Source organism: Acomys minous, assembly GCF_964271855.1.
Source record: "Acomys minous genome assembly, chromosome: 1".
In the NCBI taxonomy this organism is placed as follows: Eukaryota; Metazoa; Chordata; class Mammalia; order Rodentia; family Muridae; genus Acomys; species Acomys minous.
Window position 1 is genome coordinate 95,836,863 of NC_140483.1, and position 23,405 is coordinate 95,860,267.

General features: G+C 53.6%; 3 protein-coding genes across 4 annotated transcripts; all 3 read right to left on the reverse strand.

Moving 5' to 3' along the window:
* Positions 1–2,855: 2,855 nt before the first annotated feature.
* On the reverse strand, positions 2,856–4,333 carry RPP25L (ribonuclease P/MRP subunit p25 like). The gene is made up of 2 exons (XM_084793406.1): positions 4,220–4,333; positions 2,856–3,642 (listed from the first exon to the last, which is right to left on the reverse strand). Exon 2 carries the CDS (start codon positions 3,612–3,614, stop codon positions 3,123–3,125), a length of 492 nt encoding a protein of 163 aa, XP_084649532.1. The 5' UTR covers positions 3,615–3,642; positions 4,220–4,333; the 3' UTR covers positions 2,856–3,122.
* Positions 4,334–5,494: 1,161 nt separating this feature from the next.
* DCTN3 (dynactin subunit 3) lies at positions 5,495–13,337 on the reverse strand. 2 transcript variants are annotated; one of them, XM_084793193.1, is made up of 8 exons: positions 13,181–13,330; positions 12,528–12,624; positions 11,138–11,222; positions 10,167–10,253; positions 8,027–8,110; positions 6,972–7,030; positions 5,985–6,044; positions 5,495–5,812 (listed from the first exon to the last, which is right to left on the reverse strand). In XM_084793193.1, the coding sequence occupies exons 1-8, from the start codon at positions 13,258–13,260 to the stop codon at positions 5,723–5,725; spliced, it is 642 nt and encodes a 213-aa protein (XP_084649319.1). In that variant the 5' UTR covers positions 13,261–13,330; the 3' UTR covers positions 5,495–5,722. The 2 variants fall into 2 exon arrangements, with proteins under 2 accessions (XP_084649319.1, XP_084649318.1); XM_084793192.1 differs by lacking the exon at positions 12,528–12,624 and having other exon boundaries at positions 13,181–13,337.
* Positions 13,338–13,989: 652 nt separating this feature from the next.
* On the reverse strand, positions 13,990–21,620 carry ARID3C (AT-rich interaction domain 3C). The gene is made up of 8 exons (XM_084793084.1): positions 21,587–21,620; positions 20,417–20,784; positions 18,593–18,665; positions 16,489–16,672; positions 16,084–16,373; positions 15,376–15,558; positions 14,910–14,999; positions 13,990–14,469 (listed from the first exon to the last, which is right to left on the reverse strand). The coding sequence occupies exons 2-8, from the start codon at positions 20,726–20,728 to the stop codon at positions 14,375–14,377; spliced, it is 1,227 nt and encodes a 408-aa protein (XP_084649210.1). The 5' UTR covers positions 20,729–20,784; positions 21,587–21,620; the 3' UTR covers positions 13,990–14,374.
* Positions 21,621–23,405: the final 1,785 nt, after the last annotated feature.

Consider the following 23,405-nt stretch of genomic DNA (forward strand, 5'->3'; position numbering starts at 1 on the left):
CTCCCCTCCTGTTATGAAAAGCCATCTTTGTGCTTTTTTTTTTTTAAGCCTTTTTAAAGTCCGTGTTTGTCTATGTGTGTGTGGAGGTCAGCGAACAACGTGCGGGAGTGCGTCTTCCTTTTCTATGTGGGTTCAGGTTGGGCTCGGTGGCAAGCGTGTGTATCCTCTGAGTCATCTCATAGACCCCTGCTCCTATTTAAATAAATTTTTTAAAAAAACTGTTTTGCTACATGTATGTCTGCGAACCAGGCGCCTGCAGAGGTCAGAAGAAGATGTCAAATGCCCTGGGAATCGTGAGCTGCTGAGTGTGTCCTAGAAATTGAACAACCACTTTTTAGTTGTGTTATTTGTGTATATGGGTGTTTTGTCTGCTTGTACATCTGCACACCAGAAGAGGATATCAGATCTCATGAGACCATAGCTAATCATGGTTGTAAACTGCCACGTAGGTGCTGGGAATTGAACCTGGGTCCTCTGGGAAACTAGAGCTCATAACTGCTGAGCCATCTCTCCAGCCCCAGAACCAGTGCTTTCAACCAGTCAATTCCCTTGCTCCTGCTGTTTGAAAGGGATCCCTGCCCCGCTCCCCCCAAACCCTTCGCTTCTGTAAGGCACTGTGGGGGCAGAAGCCACACTACAGTGGGTTAGGGAGAAATGCGAAAGAATCACGTACTACGCTCAGGTTCTGAGGCTGAGCAGCCGTTCCCACTTCCAAGGCTTCACCTCTGCTTCCCCCAAGCATTCCTCCTGGAGATGTCAGAGCCCGGCAAGCTCCCCGGGGGCCGAAGGATAGGGAGAGTACCCCAGATTCTGTTCTCACAAGGGATTCTGACCACAGGTGCTTTTTTCCGGGGGTGGGTGGGGTTAGAGACAGAGTTTCTCTGTGTAGCCATGGCTGTCCTGGACTCACTTTGTAGACCAAGTTGGCCTTGAACTCACAGCAATCCACCTGCCTCTCACAGGCATTTCCCTTCAGATCCCTCTCCAATCATTCTGTTAAACTCAGATGACTTCTAATTAAGCAGCACAATTGGGACTTGTCACTCCCACTCCCCTCCCCACAGCCCCCCCCCCCCCCTTTTCTGGAGCTCACAAAGACACCCTGCTGAATCGCCCTCCAGCATAAGTTATTGTGTTCAGTATAATGTGTGATTTCTCTAATCTGGCCAGAGCAAAATGATCAGGATGGGATGCCAGATCAAAAGTTACCAACAACTTACAAGGTAATGTGGCCCAAAGTTCTGGAAACTCCGTGACACTGAGAACTGCTTACAGCAAAACAGATATTCAGAAAAGGGCATGGAGACACACATGGGACAGAGCAGCGGGTGAAACTGAGGAGCGGAGCCTTGATTCGCCAGGAGGATGGAGGTCAGGCAGCTGCTGGCAGAACAGGCCAGGCAGTCTGACTGTCCTCAGCATCGGTGAGGTGTCCCAGGCCTGCTACAGGAGCTTCTTTTTCCTCATCACCCGCCCTTCCCAGAGAGCCCTTCCTGTCACTGAGGGCTGGTCTAGCTTAGAGAGCGAAGGATGTCGTGTTTAAAGGTCAGGCCACAGCCCGATGGCCTGCGGTCACTCATCTGCAGTTCGTTCTCTCATCATCCCAATCCCTTCCTGCCTGGTCTGAGAGAAGCATTACTCAACACCTTCAACTTGCTGGTCCTGCTACTGCACAGACCCAGGAGAATCCCGACTTGATTTGCTCGTAACTGGACATCCAGGTTACTAGACACACTGGAGAAAACCCTGACTCACAGGCGGTGGGGCCAACCCATGCCTGAGACCACTGCTGCTCACGGTCCCACTCTACTGCCTGGAGCCACCTGACGACCGAGCCAACTATTCTACTCTCTCTCTTCCAGGTACCTGTGCAAATCTGAGTCAAAGGCCAGAGTGAGACAGAAAAAAGCAGCAATGGGGGGGAAAAAAGATAAGAATGCCACCTAGGGGCTGGAGAGATGGCTCAGAGGTTAAGAGCACTGGCTGCTCTTCCAAAGGTCCTGAGTTCAATTCCCAGCAACCACATGGTGGCTCACAGCCATCTATAATGAGCTCTGGTGTCCTCTTCTGGCCTGCAGGCGTACATGCAGTCAGAATACTGTATGCATAATAAAAAAATCTTAAAAAAAAAATGCCACCTAAAGAAAGATGTGGGTCTACCTTCAAGATAAGAAAACAGCATGTTGGACCTGGGCGTGGTGGTGTACCCCTTTAATCCCAGCACTTGAGAGACAGAGGCAGGCAGGATCTCTGAGTTCAAGGCCAGCCTGGTCTACAAAGTGAGTACAGGACAGTCAAGGCTACATAGAGAAACCCTGTCAAAAAAAAAAAAAAAAAAAAAAAAGAAAGAAAGAAAGAAAAAAGAAAGAAAGAAAGAAAAAGAAAGCAGCATGTTTGTAAACTGAGTTCGTTATAACAACGTGTTAAAGTCACCAGATGCTGAGGTGGTATCTGAGTGTCAATGTGCACATCTCTTTATAATCATCACAACTCTAATGAGGTGAGCACCTTAAACCCCACTTTACCCCAGAGAAGTAACTTTATCCCAAACCACAAAGCAGTAACTTGGGAGTAGGAGAACGAGGATTAAAACCCTGACAGGCCAAGCCTGAGTTCATGATCCCACTGTAGGAAAACAGATGCTACAGACAGGAGGCAAATGCCTGGCCTGGCAGAGTCCCAAGCCAGCTTAAGGCAGGTGGCAAAAAGCCAGCCAGGTTACTGCTGGAACTTTTATTGATACCAGACCCATCCAGCACCAGCCTACCCCTACCCTTCCTGCTTCCGCCCACGAGCTCCCGGGGGACAGCAGTTTTTTTGCCACTCCTTCAGTCTCACTTACACGCAGCAGCAGGCCAGACAAAACTGGCTCGGCCTTTATTTCCTTTCCCGTCACGGGGGTCAACGTCTGATACAGTGGAGACAAAGGCAGCCCAGGGCCTGCCTCAAGCAGTCTTTAGCTCAGGACTGACCCACACCTGCCAGTTCTCCGTGGCAGTCCCACCCACATTCCAGCGGGGACAGGAAGCCATACTTCGGTGCTGGCACGTTGAGCAGTCACAAGCACTTCTCAGAGAAGGCACAGATATGAGGTCTCAGGTACAGTCAGGCTCCACAGGTCTTCAGTAGCGGGTGTCCCGAGCCCTTCTCCTGGGTCTGGGACCACAGCTGCCACTAGGTACAGGGCCCAGGCCAGGGGGTGCTCCTGGAGGTTGGTAACCACATTCACTGGGGTCCAAGGGGTCCCGGCTGAGCAGTACCCACACTGCAGGCACATGGCGTCGAACTGTGAGGGGGTCTAGGCCTGTGTCTGGTGAGGTCGGGACCCAGCTGTCCTCAGTTTGCAGGAAACGGAGCTTGGTGAGCTGGTGTAGGCCCGGGACCCGCCGCTTGACAATCTCTGCGCAGCTGACAGCCTTTCCAGCAGCCCGGCCAGAACCCGAGAACACCACGTGCCTTGTGCTTCCAGCTTCCAAACGCCCCAGGGCCAGCCCTAGCAGGTTTCGGATCTTACTCCCATCTCGGACTCGCATTTCCAGCGTGTCAGGAGGGAGCTGGGGCATGGGTGAAGAGGCTGGGAGCTCTACAGAGCCAGCCCTCCGGTAGTGCTCCATTCTGCGCGCACCGCCTTGGTGAATCTCACTGCGAGAAAGGGTCAGGTGAGTGCCAGGAAGATGAGCATTTTCCACCAATGCCTCGTCCACTTCCTCGCCACGCAAGGGGATTTAACTCCGAACCCACCCCCGCCTCTCAAGCCTGGGGGCCAAGAATTATCCCTTAGACCCGTTTCTCACCATCAGAACTAAATCCGTGTCGTCCCCATCCTCACTCACCCCCCTTCTCTGGGATAGGGCCGTGCGCTTCGCCATCTCTAGCTCCTCAGGCCTAGGGCGCAGACCCCTTACCCACAAACTCGCTGAGGACAAGCGGGCTCTCCCCACTAGGCTTCTACGGACTCCTCGCGGGACAGCCGCGAGCCCTCACAAAGAACTCCCCAAAGAAAGAAAGGAACCGGTCTCGGGGCCCTAGGCCGGGCGGAGGGGACCTCAGCTGGAGCCGGGCCACTCGGGGATCCTCGAGCGAGGACTCGCGCGGAGAGCTGCCCCGCGCACTCATGGGCGGCTGGCGGGCTCCCCCGGTCCTGGGCCGCCGTCCCAAGCAGTAGGCAATCCCCTTTCCCCAGCTCTGCGTCCTCCGACCCCTGGGATTTGGTTCCTACCACACTCGCCAGTCCACGCTCAGCCCTCGCGAAGCAGCCAAGATGGCGCGCGGGCCGGGAGCGCGCGGGGACGCGCGCGCGCGGTTGGGGGGCGGGGCCTGGGCTCTGCTCCGCGGAGCTGGTTCCCGCCAACCCGCCGGCCGGGAGCAGCCGGTGCGGTGACGGCGGACCTCGGCAGGGTTCCTGCGGTGGGCTCAGCCTGGGACGGGGACACCATCGGAGGAGTCCTGCACCTGAAGGATGAGGACCTGCGGCCTTGAAAGATTGATGGCGCGCGTCACCTGTTGACAATGCAAGCCACTGATGGACGCGAGCAGGCGAGACCCTCAGTTACAGACTTCTGAGCTTTGCTCTCACCCTGGGCCACTGGACAGCCCTGGCGGTCTTCAGTAGGGACTGAGCCATAGCTTGTGTGTAACTTGTTGGCCACAGAGGATTGGCGTACAGGCTGAGTGGATCCAGTGGTGTTGGGGTAACAGATAGTGGTGACCCTGGCAAAGGGCTGTACCCCATCATAGCGCTGCGGCCACGGGGCGTGCCCACAGAGCCTAGACCAGTATCCAATGTAAAATAAGCTCTCCGATATTTGTCCAATGATATGTTAACCACCGAACATATCACCGGCTAGGAGAACTGAGAAGAGATGGTAGAAAGTCGTAGGAAGTTTTGGGAAAGAGCGGGCGGCTATTCGGGTGGGATAGCTACTTTCAGGTCAGCTTGGACACGCTGCATTTTGGGTACCAGCAACACTACAGGTTGGGTACAAGGAGTTAAAGGAGCCCTGGAACCACCCCTCCACCGACCACCAGAGGGCAGCATACACTTGGTGGAGCACGGTGCTTTTTCATCAAGGTCCCCTGCTCCACCTTCCCTCCCCCAGATCCCAAAATTTCCTACACCCAAACCTCTTGGGCTCCTCCTTGGACTGCTGGTGTTGGTTAGATACAAGGCTGTTTGCCTTGGCGCTGAAGTCCCTGCTTGCTCCCCCATGACCATCTGGGGAGCTGCTGCTTTCCTAGTCTTCCCCAAACCCTATGCAGAGATCAGGTGACCCTACCTGTGCCCTCCCTTACTTAACACAGGACCTGATATTTAGAGGGTTAGTTGGCAAATGTGGGATAAACAATGCCCGGTGTATCAATCTGATGATGTGAGAGCTCTGTATTTCTCAGCAAGCCAGACCTGGTCCCCACCCGATGGGGTTGACAGCTCTTCTTGTCACACCCCTGCTCCTCACAGCCAAGGCCATTGTAGATCAGCAAGCCAACACACTCGTTTAGTGGTCGCTACAGTTTATTGTCAGTGGACCAAATACACTGATGGGGAGTGTAGATCACACCTCTAAGGTAAACCCAGTCTCTGACCTCAGAGCCCCCAGTAGAGCACATATAGGCAGTATTTAAATTCAATAACTACAACGCTGTCTCCGCCTTATGAAGGCAGGTTGGCACGGGCCCTGGAGCCTGCCTGCCGTTCCCTGGCGGCGAGCATAGTGAGCAGCTGTCACTCCTCGGCTGGCTTCACTTGCTTGGCAGCCTCCAGCTGGCACAGTAGGTCATCCCACTGCACAAACTGCTTGGAGAGGAGCATTATCTGGGGACGGACGGGTCAAGGTGGCATAAGGACTCTGAATGGACAAGTGGGGGCTTTGCATGGGCCCAAAGGGGTGAAGGTGGGGGAGGAGGATGGGATGAGCGCTCATTTGGGGTAGGAGAGGTGGGCTTTGGGAGAGCACCCACTAAGGACCACGAAGCACAAAAGATACAGTCTTGTTGTACTCCTCCAGGAGAGCCTTGGACTCCTCGGTGATCCCCGCACACTGGTCCTGTCGGCCAAAGTATACCCAGGAGATGAGTAAAGCCCCTGTCCCACTGAACTTATTATTCCCTCCAAACCTAGAAAAGATGATGCTTAAACAACCTATAGTAAAAGGAGCCATCTGCAAAACAAGACTTTCAGTCCTAGGCCAGGTGCCCTGAACAGCAGGGTAAACACTGACGGGAAGGGCGGTTCCCACACATGAACATCCTCTCCTCTTCTTCCCTATGTATTCTAAGGATTTATGTTTATTCTATGTGTATGTGTAGTTTGCCTGTGTGCAGATACACCACGTATATGCAGTACCGAAAGAAGCCAGAGGAGGGCGTCAGATCCTCTGGGATTGGAGTTACAAGGTTGGTTGTTAGTGGCCATGTGGGTGTTGGGGACTGAACCCAGCCCCTCAGCGAGAACAGCAAGTAACTTTAAGTGCCCAGCCAGCCCTCCAACCCCTCAGCCCCTACTTCTTTTGTTTTGTTTTTTTGAGACAGCGTTTCTCTTGTAGTCCTGGCTGTCCTGGAACTTGCTCTGTAGACCAGCCTGGCCTCGAACTCACAGCAATCTGCCTGCCTCTGCCTCCCAAGAGCTGGGATTAAAGGCGTACGTCACCATGCCTGACCTCAGCCTCTATTTCTATTTCTAAACAGTATTTGAACTTGAGAAAAGACATTTCACCCACAGTCAAAAACAAATGCCCAGGGAGTATTGGGCCCTCTCAAATTCAACCTTCTAGTATCTCAGAAGAGCTCTATTCTGGAAGGCAAGAGACCTGGATGTGACCTAGTCAAGTCCTTTCCCCTTGGTGGCACATTTGGAAATAGAGGACAGACCTCCACATTTCCTCCACTGCCAACCCAGCGGGCTAGGACGCTTCCCCAAGTGTCAGCGGACATGAAGCCTCATCACGTCCCCCGGGGCCTCTCTCCATGCATACCTGCTGTTGGATGTGGATCTGGGCCAGGCGCTGCAGGCGGGCGGCGTGCTCAGGAACAGCTGTAAAACACAAGGCACACCGCACCCCGCCTGATGCTGTCTGTGCCCTCCCCCGGGACTGCTCAATAGTCTATTAGGTCTTCGCAGGATTAGAGTATTGAGCAGAGAAGCTAAACAAACGCCAGGCTTCATCGACCGCTGTAGCTGGAGGTGGTGGTGGGGCTCCCTGCCTACCCCAGCCTCACTGCAAGACCCGGGGAGGGGGGGGGGGAGAACAGGTGCCCAGAAGACAAAACCTTTAGGACTTCAGTATTGCTTGCTATGAGCAGGGCCAAGTAAAGAGAGTTTTACTTATTACAGGCCCTGCCCCTTTGCTCTCAGCTCAGCAGGGCAGCTTCCTGGTGTAAGGGATAGGGGAGCTTAGGTGGCTGGAAATGAAGACCAGGTCCCTATACTGCCCCGTGGATGGACTCCCACACCAACAGCCTAGCACGCCATGTTCTGCTGGCAGCTTCAGGCTGTCAGATAGTCAAGCGGTTAGCTGATCAGGGCAGGGAGGGGAGCTGAGAGAAATACCTCTAGAGACATACAAGATGGATATCTGGATTCAATTAAAGCCACTGTCTGCTTGTCAAAACCCAGGCCCAGGGGCTCTTTTAGCAATGCTCTTTTAGCCGGTGCTCTGACAATAGAACGTGGGCTCTGCAGCACCCTGAAGCGGAGATACTAGGGGCAGGGAGAAAGCAGAGGGAATACCTGGCATTGGGAATGCTGGAGCTTAGCTCCTGGACCTAGGCTCTTACTTGGGAATTTTAGCCAGTCAGGTAGTAGGTACCCACAGGGTGGGAAGATGCAGACAGCAGATGCAGCATTAGTACAGGGAGGCCTTGGTCCAGGTTAGTACAGCATTAGTACAGGGAGACCATGGTCCAGGTTAGTATAGCATTAGTACAGGGAGACCTTGGTCCAGGTTAGTACAGCATTAGTACAGGCCCCACCAAGCATGTCCCCCAGCGTGTCCCCCAGCGTGAGAGCGGAGCTGCGACCCCGGGGTACCTTTGATAGAAGCGCTGTCCAGCACAGGCACCAGGGCGCTCACTTGTTCCAAGAGGGCCACCTGGGAAAGGACGAACGGCTCCTCTGAAGCACAAAGACAAGATGACAGTGGTGAAGCTACTATGGGCATCACTACACCTGTGTACGGCAGGTAGCAGGCTGGGCCCCAGAGCTCTGAGCAGCTGCTGTGCCCACTGGTCCCTTCCCTGGTTGCACATCCCCATCCTGCCCAGCCTTCCCATCTTGAGCCTAAGGAGCAGCTCAGTCTCTACAAATCCCCATCCTCAAGCTCTGACTCCAGATCCTGCTCTTCCAGTCTCCCGTCAGTAACTCAGCAGGTGGTCCTAGCCCTCTTCAGGCTCGGCTTCCCCAGGCCCAGGGCCCAGGAAAGAGCTGACAGAGGAGAAGTGTGGCAGACCATCAGACAAGTTCTGCTCACTGGCTCTCCAAGGCACAGGTAATTACAAAGGACAGGGGCGCTGAGACAGAGTGGAAGAGGCCAGTATGGATGAGTAGGGTCCTGGCTCTTCATGAACAAGGGGTCTGGTGCATTGAAATCCACAGAGTGGAAGGTGTTTGGAGCAAGGCTGTCGTGTGTGAACAGATGGAGGAAGGGATACTTGGCAGTCAGGAGAATTCACTGAGCTGGCTGGGAGGCTAAAGTGTTAGGATTTTATCCTAGCAAGCAGTAGCCAAGCGACATGATGGCAATGCTTGTGAAGATGCGACAACATGCAGAAAGGAAGCTGCCTCAGGCTCTCTAGGCCTTTTAGGAAGCTGGAGAGATGGCTCAGCAGCTACGAGCATCCTGTTCTTCCAGAGACCGGAGTTCAGTGTCCAGCACGCAGGCTGGGTGGCTCACCACCACTTTAACTCCGGCTCCAGGGAAATATGGTGACTCTGAGCTCTGTGGGCACCCGAATCTATAAGGGTGATGTAGACATCAAGGGAAAAGGTACTGTCTACAAAGGAAACACCTTGTGTCGCCGTGGCAAAACAGGGAAACCACAGTGTCACTCGGCATTGCTGGCATTGTTGTAGACAGTTAAGGAGTTAAGGGCAAAGTTCTTACCAAGAGAAATACTGTATGACCTGCATATGAGGCATTCTTTTTTTTTTTTTTTTTGAGACAGGGTTTCTCTGTGTAGCCTTGGCTGTCCTAGACTCGCTTTGTAGACCAGGCTGACCTTGAACTCACAGTGATCCGCCTGCCTCTGCCTCCTGAGTGCTGGGATTACAGGCGTGCGCTACCATGCCCGGCCCATTTGAGGCATTTTAAGAGCTGAGACAGCTTCCTGAAATGAGTGAAGGAAACTGATCAAAAAAGGGAAGTCAGGGCTGGAGAGATGGCTCAGAGGTTAAGAGCACTGACTGTTCCTCCAAAGGTCCTGAGTTCAATTCCCAGCAACCACATGGTGGCCCACAACCATCTATAATGAGATCTAATGCCCTCTTCTGGCCTGCAGGATCCAGGCCTTTAATGAATCCTGCAGGCCAGATTACTATTAATGAATGTAATAAATGAATACATCTTTAAAAAGGGGGGGGGGGGAGCCAGAGAAAGGCACCAGTGTTTAACCAAAGCATCAGGCTGCCCCACCCAGAGAAGCTCACTTCCTGAGAATGGAGGGAAGAAGTGAGCTGCTAACGCCCGCCACCTGTGAATGCATTATGACTTAGTGCACACAAAGAAAAGAATCAGACTGAAAGAACAGCAGACAGAACCCATGCCACTATCCTCCCTTCTCCTGAAAGACGACAGTCACTGTGCCTGCTCTTCTGGGAAGAGCCTCTGCGCTGTGAGCACTGTGGAAGATTCTAAAGGAAAATCGTAGGATGGGCCTTTGACAGAGTATTAAAGTAGTGCCCATATGCCTGGCACTGTGCTCTGCAGCTGGCGCAGAGGTATGTGCTACACCCAGTGCAGACACTAAACTCACAGGGTCACCTCGGGCCTCAGGTCAGAGGCCAAGAAGGTAGCTAACAGGTTATATGTGTAACAGGTAAGAGAGGGAGGCCAGTATTGTGCCCACCCCCTCCACAACTGACATCCTCAGAGCTCCTGCGCGCCGAAGTCGAGCGCCCCCGCTAAGATGAACTGCAAGAAGAGCTCGGGTGCTTAGCCTAAGTCTGGCATCACCTGCTAAGATGAACTGCAGCTTTGAGGCCTCCGGGATGGCGATGCGATCGATGTACTCAGGATCCAGGTATTTGATCAGGTCTTCAACTAGCAAAGGAGCAGGACAGGAAAAAACAAACAAACAACCCAGGTAGAAATAGAACCTTACTTTATACAGGAGGTTTGGAGGCTTGGCAAAATGGCTGAACAGGTAAAGGCAATCGCTGCCAAGTCCAAGGGCCTGAGTTTGATCCCTGGAATCTCCATGATGAAAGGAGAACGGATACCCACAAGCTGTCCTCTAAACACACACACACACACACACACACACACACACACACACACACACGGAATACATGTTTAAAATGAAATGATGTTTCATGAACGCTAACCAATCCCTAGGGAGATCCTGGAATTAAGAGCTGACCACGCCATGCCGGGTCAGCAGCAGCCACTGGTCCTGTACTCTGCCCCCCCAGATGGTAGCACACTATCATCACCTGCTGGTTGATCTCAAGCTGTGCGGCCTGAAACACAAGTGCTGCCACAACTTGACCCCCAGCAACCTGTCCTCACCAAGGCAGAAGGCGACTTTCTATTCAGTACCCCAAGACAAGCTATGCTTTTGTCTAATTTCTACTGACTGAGGAAGTTGCCGGCTACAATAATATAAAATGTTTGGCTAAAGCAGCACTGGGGCTCTGAGGGACTCCTTGCCTTCTCAGCCTTGCCTAGAGGCACGCCACACCCTGGCCCCCATTCCCCACCAGGGGAAGCTTTGAGGGAGAACTTTCAGCTCACAGCTCTGGACAATGGGCACAGGCTTGGGATTTATCCACAAGAAAGCACGCCCCGATTTACCACATGAGCAATAACATGGCTTCTATCCTCAAGGGGCTGTTATAGTGACAAACTGGCTGAAGGGCAGGACAGGCTTCAGGGAGCGCAGGCATGGGAGGCAGTGCTGTCAGGCACCTGATCAACATACTTACTCTTTTTGTAGAGAATCTTCACCCTCTCCCTCTTACTGGCAATGTTCCCTAAAGCCACTTGCACCTTCACCAGGCCATCAGCCACCTGCAAGGAAGTGGAGGTTAATTCCGAGGTATACTGCTGGCCACGTGACTTAAGATGACTTTAATCCTAGCACTCCAGAAGCAGACACAGGCAAATCTTTGTGATTTTTGAGGCCCTTCTTGGTTTATATGACAAGTTCCAGGACGGCCAAGGCTACTTAATAAAGACCGTCACCAAAAGAAGAAAAAAAGAAAAAAGGCCTGGAAGCACCCTCTTTTCTCTATGGACTTTCAAGTTGTTGAATTCCAATAGTCTAGGTTGGTCTCCCTCCTTTTGTATTATAGAAGAGACAGCTTCGCCTTCAGGAGCTCTTTAATGTGAAAGGAAGGGGACGCGGATCATGCTCTCCTTTGTGGGATGAGGCGGAGGTGTTCCTCTACTTGGGGAAGTAATGCACTAGTTTAGGGTTTAATCAAACACCCTTACATACTATTTATTTCCTGCTTCCTAAGCCCTGGGTTTGGGCAGGAAATACGCAAATATCCTCACCCAGAACACCCTTAGCTCAAGGTGGGAGAATAGACTGGCTGGCCTACCTCAAGCTAGCCTCATTCCCTCAACATCAAGTCTAGTACAGGAGACGAAAGACTCTAGAAATCCCAAAGACTGGCCGGGCAGTGGTAGCGCACACCTTTAATCCCTGCACTTGGGAGGCAGAGGCAGGCGATTGCTGTGAGTTCGAGGCCAGTCTGGTCTACAAAGCGAGTCCAGGAGAGTCAAGGCTACACACAGTACACAGAGAAATCCTGTCTCGAAAAACCAAAAAAAGAAAAAAGAAAGAAAGAAATCCCAAAGACAAAGACATGCAATCCCCATCGCAGAGAAGATAGAAGAAAATCAGTTTAGGGCAGAGGCAGAGGTAAGGGTTTGGGCTTGAGAGGTCTGGGGACAGGACCAGCAGATAAGCATCAATCAGGCTCTCAGAATAGAAAATCTGGGACGGGAGAAGCACGCTGGAGACATAACCACATGAAATGTGTACTGAAACTACAGGCGTGAATGAGCCTGCCTGGGGCTGAAGAGCACAATATTCCAACAGTCAGGGTCAGCTAGAGGGTGAGGCTGAGGAAATGAGGGCATTCACTGAAGGTTTTTGTTCTTGTCAAAGCTGAAGAATACTACTACCCAAGGGATTAATGCGTCGGGAGAGGCACCCAACTAAGACTGACGGTAGCAGTCAGCGATACAAGGAAAATCAGGAGGGTCAGAGATGCCGAAGGGGAGAGTGTCTTGATAAAGTTGCTTCTCAAATCCGAACACAATCTGCTGGTGACAATTTTACAAAAAGTACACAGGCATCATTACCTCTGATGTGCTTAGGTCCAGCTTCCCGACACTACCGGAAGTTCTCCAGTAAATGGTTTCCACATCGTAAAAAGGGATTTGAGTGCACCTACGCTTCCTGTCAAAATTCAGACATTGTGTTCGCCCACATCTGAACACCTAGGACTCAGTTTTCTAACCTTCCTTTTCCTGGGCCTGCTTAGGCCTCACCTCTCACCCCTTGGAGCCTTCTTTATCCACCTGTGCTCTGCCTCCTCTAGCGCTCCCGTCCCGCGCAATTAATTTGGCAATTAGCTTCGCAGGGCTCCAGATCGACACCCCACTGCGGACGTCAGCTCGTACTGAAACTCCCATTAATCCGTTTTTGAATCGGATTCAAATTGCCTGGTCTCCTTAGCACGCCTGGGATCGCAAGGGTGGAGTTTTAGTTAAAAAAAAAAAAGTTGTCGCCGCGCCCATCTCGGACAGGCTTAAGCAGCCGCCCTCCCGTCCCGACGCCCTCGGGAGCGAACCCCGCGGGTCCGATTCGTTCCAGGAAGCCCTGGAACTGTTCTATTTCACGGGCTGGGCTGAGGATGCTACAGAAGCGGTAGCATCCGTCCCGAGGGAGGGCAGGGCCAGCGGACCGCGTCTGTCCTGCCCCAGAAACGGATCGATGGACCGGGCCCGCTCACCTTCCTGGAGCCTCGGGTCCCTCCCGGTCCGTATACCCAGCGCTCCAGCTCCTCCACTCGGGACTGTAGCCGCTGCACATCGGTCAGAGCCGCCATCGCTTCTGCAGCGACCCGAAACAGCCAGGGGGTGGGACTTCCGCCCAAATAAGCGCACTGGCCAATCCGAGAGCGCCGCTGCTCCCCCATAGGAAGTGACGTCACCACCAGTGAGTCGGGATGTCGGAAGTGAGCGGGCAGATGTCAAAGCAACCTGGTTACCTAGGTAACGTTCCAGGTCTTGGCCCCATCCTGTTTCCAGGACCTGGTTGTCAAGACTTTTGATGTTCTAATTCCGAGATACATAGTCCTTTTTTCCCCACCCCATTCCCTGAGAGTTCACGAACAAATACGCCACTATTGCAATATAGACTCATACCTATAGGTTACTAGGCAGCTTCCTGAGGGGGGCACCAGAAAGTTTTGGAGTCTTTTAGGGTTCAAATGAATTGCACCTAAACCTTTTATCGTCAGGACTTACATCCAAACAGTATGATTTGAGACCGTGCTCTGTGTGGTGGTACTAAGGGAGAAAAATGACCGGAGGCTGATTGAAAGTTTGAGGACAGGCTGCCCTGCACAGTGATGAAGACCGCTGAGGAAACAACATAGTGAAAGCTTGCTTCCCACCCACCCCCAGAAAGGTGCTCTCCTACTCTCATGGAGCTTTGCTGAGATTTGCTCTTCAGTCTTCCACTTGGACAGCTCAATTGCAATCAGTGTACCCCTCACCTCCCAGACCCAAGCAGAAGAGGAGGCGCAGGAGATGGAGGAAGTACAGCTTTATTTTCCAGATGCAACCCAATGGACATCCTCACATTCAAATCCGATCCTTCACCTGCATCCTGAAAAGGGGCAGAATTGACCCAGAGAGGTAGGGTACCAAAGATGACACTGACATGGCGGGGGGTGGGGGTGGGGTCACATGAAAGGATGATAGGGGTTATTGGGGGAGGAGCTCTTTGGCAGATGCTGCTGGAATAGGGAGGCAGTGTCCTCCTTTTACAATGAGGTAGATGGAGCATAATAGTAAATCCCTTTGGTGTGGAGGTGGCATGCTGGTGTCTCCCAGGACCGGATCCCAGAGTGGGCATCATATCCTGAAAGAGTCAGGGCGGAAGGGTACCTTCTCTCCCCTCAGCTCAAAAGTAGCTGCTTTCAGGGCAAGGTGCTGGAAGGGGGCCCTGTAGAGGGTGGAGGATTGGTTGGACCCAAGGAAGCTGGCACAGGCTGGCGTCGAGCAAAGAGGATACCTGATAAAGGGACAAAGAGATAGGAAAAAATGCAAACCAGAGAATGTGAGAGCCCCCCCCCAAAAAAAGGCGAACAAAAGTGGATTCTTAGAGAACCACACACATCCCTTGCCACACACTGCCGGTGGCAAGACCCTCTGGCCAGCGAGCAGCTCCTGTGGCAACGCCGATACCCTTAAGTGGGTGAACAATAAATACTGACAACTCACGGACCCACGGCCAAGCAGACATCCCGTGGCAACTGTGCCGCACAGACCATGCGGGGACCCCATGCCATGTACACGTTCTCGTTAACCCATTTTAGTGTAACAGTACTCTAACCCCCATGCAGGTTCAGATACCCATGAGCCTCATGCTAGTAGAGAAAACTCTAAAAAAATCCCCCATGCCAGTCTACATCCCGACTTCATGCCAGTGTAGACAGCCTGTGGTACCCATACCAGTGTAGACCACCCCATTGATCTCGAGCGCCATGTTGATACTGCTGATGCCACTGCCTGCCAGATTGAGGGGCCCGTCCAAGCGCTCTTCTGTCCAGAAGAAGGCAGGGAAGTCACATTTTGGGGAATCAGGTTTCACACTTAGACTCCTCCCTTATTCCTACAGATAGCCCCCATTTTACTTGAACCCCATATTATAATTATGTGGGGGCACTGGAGAGATAGCTCAGTGGGCAAGAGCGCCCCTGCTCTTCCAAAGGTCCTGAGTTCAATTCCCAGCAACCACATGGTGGCTCACAACCATCTGTAATGTGATCTGATGCCCTCTTCTGGCCTGTAGGTGTACGTGTAGGCAGAACACTATACATAATGATAAATAAATCTTTAAAAAAATTATGTGGCCATCTATAGAAGGATCTGTCTGTACCACAAGTCCAAAGCCCTTCACTAACAAGCCCTTCCTCACCCCTTAGGGGAGCCTTGCCACGGGGAAGGAAACTGGGGGGTGCCCCCAGCCGAGGTGGGTCCATGGGGCCCATCAGCACAGCCCTCTTCTCTGGGGGCTCTTCTGGTGCCAACTTTTCCCGGGCAGCCTCCAAGGCCAAGCCCACAGGTAGTGCCAGACGTGGAGGTAGAAGTCCACTCTCTTCTGGAAAAAAGAAAGAAAGAAAGAAACAGGCCACTAGGCTTCTCTGGTCCTACCAGCCCACGTTTGCATTTGACTCTCCCATAGGCCTGGGACCAAAAGAGGTTGATAAACCATGTACAGTCCCTCCTCTCACCCAGAGACTCTGGCGTAAAGCCTCCGGAGATGTGGATTAAAAAGGACCAGCATATAGGTCTAGAGGGGTTTAGGTGAGAGAATGTGTAAGATTACCATGCTCTTTGTTGTTAAATAAGTCACAGAAGTAGCAAACTACATCCAAAAGGGACCCCTATGAGGACAGCAGTTCAATAAAGGTGCTATGGATGAAGGACCTTCTCCTGAACCTCAGACCCTACAGCTCTCGTGGCTTTCTTCACCTTAAAGCTCAGGGTCGCTTACTTAGAGATTTCAGACCCCCCGAGCCCCATCAGATCTTGCTGCTCTCATATCGCAATGCCTCCCATACCCGAGTCCCTGCGCATAGATTTCAGAGATGCCATCCCCAAGCTCCGCCCTCGCCCTTCGCACCTTTCTTTACAGGGTTCGGGCTCAGCTGAGCGCAAGCGTGAGCTGGCAAGCCGGAAGCAGGACCCTGGACAGGACCGGGACAGCTCGGGGTCGCGGCTGGGGCGGGGCCATGGCTCGAGACGGGGCCAGGAGCGCCCCGAGGTGTCGTCCCTGCTAAGCTGAAGAGCGGGACCGTGGTGTAAGCCTGGCGACGGCCCTCACGCCGATTGCTGTCTATGGCAGCCTGGAGCTCCCCTGGGGAACTGAGTGCCCGCGTCTCACACTCGTAGGGGTACAGATACTTCATGTACCTAGAGGCAGACGGATGGCCAATGGGAGTGCGGATCTTCCCAACGCTGCCCCGCCCTTCACTGCGGTGCCCCTCCGGCTCTGCCCCCTGTGTCCCCCGCCCTCTGCTGTCCTCACTGGGTGCGTAGCGTGAAGGCCGCAGAGGTGATGGTGGTGGGCAAACTGAGGCCGCGTGTGACTTCTCGCCACACTTTTCGGTTGATGACTTCCACCAGGCCGCCCTTGGCTGTCACCAAGCGAAACAATGCGTACAGGTCCAGCACCTGTTTGGCCATGATGGGCACCCGGTTCACTGGCGTCCCTGGTGAGAAGCGGGTAGGACATTAGTCAGGACACTAACATTAGGCCTCATCTGAGGTCAGCTCAGGGGAACTGAAGGGTATCTCCACGGGGCTTGAGTAAAGACAGGACCCACAAAAGGATTGGAGAGGAGGGGGCAAGATTACAGGCAGAGGCCCCCCCCTCACACCCCCGCCGTCCCCTCCCCGGTACTGCCCTATAGCAGGAAGGACCAGAGACTCTTATCTAAGCTGACAAGAAATCAGCTTAGTTTTCCTGTAAAGATCCGGAAGGTAAATATTTAGACTCTGTAGGCCAAAAAGTTACCTGTTACAAATACCCAACTCTGCAATCATATGTGAGAAACAGCCTTAGACAACATCTAAGAGGCTGGACATGGCTGTGCCCCCACGAAACTTTATTCACAGACCCTGAGGTTAGAATCTCATAGGCTGCCGGGCGTGGTAGCGCACGCCTTTAATGCCAGCACTTGGGAGGCAGAGGCAGGCGGATCGCTGGGAGTTCGAGGCCAGCCTGGTCTACAAAGTGAGTCCAGGACAGCCAAGGCTACACAGAGAACCCCTGTCTCAAAAAACCAAAAAGAAAAAGAAAAGAATCTCACAGCCTATAAATGCTAGGAGTGTTTCAACTCCATTTTCCAAATATGTAAAAACGAAAAGCTGTTCTAATCTACCAGATAGCCAGATTCGCCCGAAAGCTTTAGTTTGCTGACTGTAGGAAGGACTTCCCTGCGTGCCGAAGAGCCATACTCCCCAAAGCAGCCACCCGCAAAGGCTGCAGGAAGCCAGGGCACAGCAGGCGCAGAAGGATCAGCTCCTGCCTAGGCCAGCCAACTCCTTAAGTCTAGCCACCCCCGCCAGCCAGTCCTGACAAAGGGACATGTCTGAGCTGAGCGATGGGCCCCAGTTAATTCTTTACCGATCCCGGCCCCTTCCACCGGCGCCTTTGGACCCGAACAATTAGCTGCGGCCTGATTAATGGGGGGAAATTATCGGCCCCGAGAGACCTCCTCCCCCTGCAGCTGAGCAGAGGGAGGCAGAGCTCGGGGTGTGGGCAGTGCTGTCAGAGCATGCCACCCCATTTCCAGGAGAGAGAGAAAAGGTCTTCAGGAAGGTGCGTGGCAGGGACACTGGACTACCATGACCTAGTCTCCTTGGGGAGCAAGAAAGCCTGGGGTCCTCACCCAGGGCTCTTAGGAAGGAAGGGACCAGAAAAGGTTGCTGAGGATTGGGCCGGGGACTGGGGAGACCGTGGGCCAGACGCTGTACTGGGAGGGGGGCAGTGCAGCCAGTTAATTAGCAGCTTATCAGGCTACGCTCTGAGTGAGTTAATTAGCTTTGTAGAGAGAGATAATGAGTCAGTGTTCAGTCCCATGAATCTGGGGAGAAGCGGAAGTGATGGACTGCTGCCCATCCTCACCCGGCCTGGACCCCTTTCTGTATGCTTTCAACACTGAGATTTTTCTGGAGAGGAATTCCTTCCCCATTACCCATCCACATGGCCCCAGCCCATCCTTCAGTCTGATCCTATTCCTCCCTGCTGCAGGACGGGTAGGGGGTGCCCTGGGCTAAAGCAAAAAGGAAAAGGAGGAAGGGCCGGGCTAGAGGAAGGCCACACTGTACACGGATGGTCCTAAGCCCTGGGACCCTCCTATCTCAAGCCAGTCCTGACCAGTTCCCACTCCCACCCTCCCAATTGATCTTACACTCATTAACCTGCCTTGGGTTGGCCACTAATTAATCCCTGGTGGAGAAGGGGGGGGGAGCGCAGGGTCAGAGGTTAAAGATGTTATTGAGGGACCAAAGGACAGGGTGCCGCCACCCTCAGGTCTCAGCAAGGAGGACCTCACCTGGGGACTACGCCCTGAGACCCTCCCTCCTGGGATTTAGCCGGGGCACCTCCCCCGCACCCCCGTACTCACCTCTCTTCTGCATGAAGCTAAACAGGTCGTCCAGAAATTCCTTTCTCTTGGGGTCCGCGTCGAGTTCATACAGCTAGGGAAGGACCAAGGTCATTCTCCAGCTCCACCACCCCTGCCCCCCCAACCCCTGGAGCCCCAGTTCGAGCGGTACCCTGGACAAGAGTGTTTCCTGAAAGGGTGAATGAAGTCTGGTGTGAATTCTCTAGCTCCAGACCCACCCGCAGGAGCAGGCAGGGTGCCTTTAATACATTCAAGAGACCTAGCCCAGCTAGTGGTACCCTAGGCAGCTCAAGCCTTGCATCTGGCAAATATAGGGAGAGGGAAAGCAGGAAGTACTGTCTTAAGGACGGTCTTGAACATCCTGGGGACCGAGCTTCAGAGTCCCAGGAGGGAAACTAAGGTGAGGCCGTGCTGCACACTGAGAAAAAAGACTGATGGGTGTCTGAGGCACTTAGTCACTCGCCTTAATCTGAATAAGGGCCTCATGAAGTCCACACTCTTGCCGTCCAGAACGTGGACTAGGGTGAGTTCAGGCAGGAAGGATGCTGGGAAACTCCTTACAGGAGCCATCTTGTCTGATCCCCTTCCAGAGGTGGTTTACAGTGCCCACTACAGAAGACACTACGCAAGCACTGGCCACACGGGACACACAGAACCTGACATGTCAGAATATGGTGGAAGTCATCCCCACCTCCAACGTAACCCCCCAAGTCTAAAACGAACAGTTCCAGAGTAATGGAGTCATCGACCCAGAGCAACAGTTTCTCAGCCTCAGCTTGCTGTGAGTCACATAAGTAACACTCCGTCCCTCAATAATAATAACCTTGCAAAATCCTCCCATCAGTATCAAACCCCAGAGACCCAGCTTTGGAGACACGCATGCACGCACATGTGCACACACACGCACACACACAAGCCCCAGAGCTCTAAGTCTCACCTGGGTACCTACAATGGTACCCACACTTTCTCAATCATCAGCCCAGAACAGTGCCCTGTAGAAACAGTCACTAGAGACGCTCCAGGCTGACAAGGCCCTGAGTGACACTCCTGGTCTTACATACACTAATGCTATAGAACACTAGCTACAGATTGGCACTCCTAGAAAAATACCCCAAGCCAACACCCTCTGAGTGACATCACTAGAATGGCACAGCTGGAAATCACAGCCCTGACTAACACCATGGTGACACCAATGGTGACAGCCTGGCTTTACTGTTCCTAGTATGGAAGGGTTCGGATTATGGTCATGCACATAAAGACTTGTGGGGGGGGGGGGAGGGAAGCGGCCTCAATCACACTGCAGCTGAAGTGGCCAGCATAAGCTGGGAGCTGACACCCACGGAACTGAGGCCAGAGGAAGAAACCGGATGGTAGAGCAGTGTAGCGGGAAAGAGGGTGGGTGTACCAGTCTGCGAATGGAGCGACAAGCTCTATTCTCCTTCCAAAGACAGCAGACAGCCTGGGGCAGTCCCTTTGGTACTTGAGACTTGATAGGTCAGAGGGTAGGTGAGATAGTGGTGCCCTGGATTCCTCAGACTCCAGACTCCCATCCCTCAAAGACCCTTACACCCCATTCTTCCCCACCTTTCAAAGTCACCACTGCTCCCACGTTTCTGTGATCTCCTGTGCCTCTTAATGAATTCCCGTGTATGCTCTACCTATATGGGTGTCTCTCCTGACGCATCACTATCCGTCTTCCGGTTTCCCTATCCCTCTAGGTCCCTGTTTTTACATCCTGCAGAGGGTGGTAGGGGTGTGTGGACTACTGTTGCCAGAGGGGAGCAAGGAGGGACAGCCTGGCCGTGGCAGGGAGGGGGCTCTTACCTGCTTGAACTGTTCCTCATAGGTCCACTCATGCGGTTGGATTCCAGGGGGTTGGCTGGAAGGTGAGTTGGGACATCGGGCTCCTGGATGGACCTCCTCAGCTGCCTCCTCTTCTGCTAAGGGCGCGTCTCCCTCCTCATCTTCTTCGGCAGTCTCCTCTTCTTCAGCCCCAACCACCCCCAAAGCCCCCTCAGGAGCCTGTAGGGTCCGGGTGCCAAGCAGAGAAGGCTGTGGAAGCCGTAGGCGGGGAGGGGCCAAGGGCCCCACTCCTTGGGCCAGCCGTGCTGCCTGCTGCCTCTGCAGGGTCTCCATTACAGCTTCCAGGCGCAGTCCCCCTGCTGGGGGCGCTCCTGGTACCAGGCGGGGCCCTGAGGAAAGGGCCGTCTGTGGGGGAGGGAATTATGGGTGCTGGGCCTTGCTGCACCCACACCTTACAATGCAAGGGGAGATGTTCACGGATTCGGGGGGCATGCATGGGGTTATAAGAAAATGACAAATAGACCAAGAAAACAGAGACAGAGGGATGGAGAGAGCAAAAGAGCCAGAGACCAGACGTGGGGAGTCAGAAACGGCCAGAGACTGAGGAGAGGGGAAGGCCAAAGCAAATTGGAAAGAGTAACAGAAACCAAGGAAGAGTGGTGCAGGGAGATGTGACATACACTCGCGTACACACAGAGACAATGACAGGGAGATGTGGAGACAGATTGCAGGAGAGACAGGTGGGGAGACAGAGATTGAGGAGGTCCAAGATGAAGAGGGAGGGAGGGGAGAGAGAGAGAGAGAGAGAGAGAGAGAGAGAGAGAGAGAGAGAGAGAGAGAGAGAGAGAGAGAGAGAGAGAGAGAGAGAGAGAATACCTAAATACCTAAGAGAGAGGGACAGGGACAGACCGACAGCTGAAAAGAGACAGCAAAATGGGTTGAGAGAGACGCGGGAAGACCGACGACCCAGCAGGAGAAAGAAAAGACAAGAAAGAGACAGAAAATAGAGAGCAGTGGTGGAAAAACGGTGTAGAAAGGTAAAAGACAAGAATCAAGAAACCAAGAGGCACTGCAGGAGGGCAGCAGTGTATATGGGTCTGGGACAGGGACCAGGGACCGGACTAGACTGGCATGAGGCGGCGAGTCACTGCGCTGGATGCTGGGCTCCCGGCGCCCTGCAGCTACACTCACCTGCCTGGCACCGCCCGAAGCCCCCGGTGTCTCCACGGCGGTCCCTCTGCTCCACCGCCTTTCCAGCGGCTCCTATCTCAGCTGGTTTCCTTGCGCAGGGTCCCCGCTGTGCGCTCCTGCCGCCTTGCGATCTTCTGACCACCGTGCGCTCACTGGCGGTCACTCCGCTGCCGGCGGTCCCGGGGGCGGGACCCTAGCCCAGCAGGGCGGGCGCAGCGGGCGGGCGGGCGGACAGGCGCAGTCGAAGAGGCCAGGGTGGGCTTGGCCCTTCTTAGCCCCCCAACAGGTGTCTCCCACCTTCCTTACAGCCAGACTCGAGGGAGGGGGCGCCGGAGAGCTATGGGGAAAACCACGCGTGGGAGAAAGAGAGAGGAGAGTCCACAGCTAGTAAACTCTGGCCCATGGCCCCCGCCCAGGCTCACAAGTCCTGTCCCCTAAACCCACACTCACGTTCACACATAAACACACCTTGTCACAAGTTCTGGCCCAATCTTACACATTCTGTTTAAAGGTCACTAGAGGGGTCACGGGCCTGGGGGGAATCGCTCTGCAGGATGCTAGGTTGATTATGGAGCACCTGGCCAGAGCAAAACGTTGCCTGTGCCCTGCACATGTGGCATCTCCGACTGCAAGTGTGTGGCAGTTCGTGCACAGGTATGCACACGCCAGTGGCCCTGTGTCTAGGCACTGACACATTCAGAGGTCTCTGTGCCACTTGCACACCCACATCAGGATATTCACACTGTATTAGAAATACAGGACACTTCATCTGACATTCTCCTAAGAATTTCCAGGTACGTATGGAAGAGCGAAGGGTGTGATGACTCAGCGTCTCACGGTCTGTTTGTTCTGGTCATCAGCAATTTTCCCATCTTCATACACACTCCCCACCCACCTGCCCTTGACTTCCAAATCTGCATGTCGAGACTCCTTGAGCCAACAGGGCCTATCCTACCCCACCAAGTCCCTGATGCCTTTTCCTGTTTTGGGAGTTCTGACTAGCAGGCCACAGTCTCTCCCCTGAGCACCTTGACCCGTATCCCTCTCAGGTACCCACATCCATTCCGAGCTTTATTTTGTGGTCAACCAGACCCAGCTGTGGAAGGCGCGAGGACCACAGTAAGCTGGGAGGGCAGCGGGGGTTGGCACGTGCCTGGCTATGCAACTTCGCCAAAGCCTTTAGTGCTGAGGCTGCTCTCTGACTTTACACCCAGTAGGGCACATATGCCTCAGGACAAACATGCCCCCACACGGGCAGGAGTTTTCCCTCCCCCTCCTCTCATTTCTTAGCTCCTCCTAGTCTCAGCTTGCCCTGGCCAGGACCACACATTCCGGTGCCAGCCCTGGTTCCCAGCCTCTACACTCTGCCCTACTCTGAAATCTGGCTCCTGATGCTCTATGGACCCCTTGTTCTTTGTGGCTATGCCTGGCCATACTGGGGCTCAGTCCATTTATTCCTTTGGCTACTCTTGGCCTTTCCCCTCCCATATCTGATCGCATAGCCAGTCCTGGTCCCTTCCAACCCCTCCAGTCTTTGATGATCCGGTCATCTTCCGTACTGAGACTCCCTCACCCCATGCTCACGGCTATCTGAGTATATACACACTCTCCTCACGCAGACCTCACACACTCCACTATGCTAGGCCCACCATGAGGGGGCACTAGTGGAATTAGCACATGCACAGGGGCAGACGGTCATCTCCCAGGGTGTTGTGGATAATTGGAGGGTAAAATAAAAATTAAAATAAAGAGCAGCAGATAGGAATGCTGGTGCTCGGCTTACTTTCTCCTTTTATTTTTATTCAGTCTGGAGCCCCAG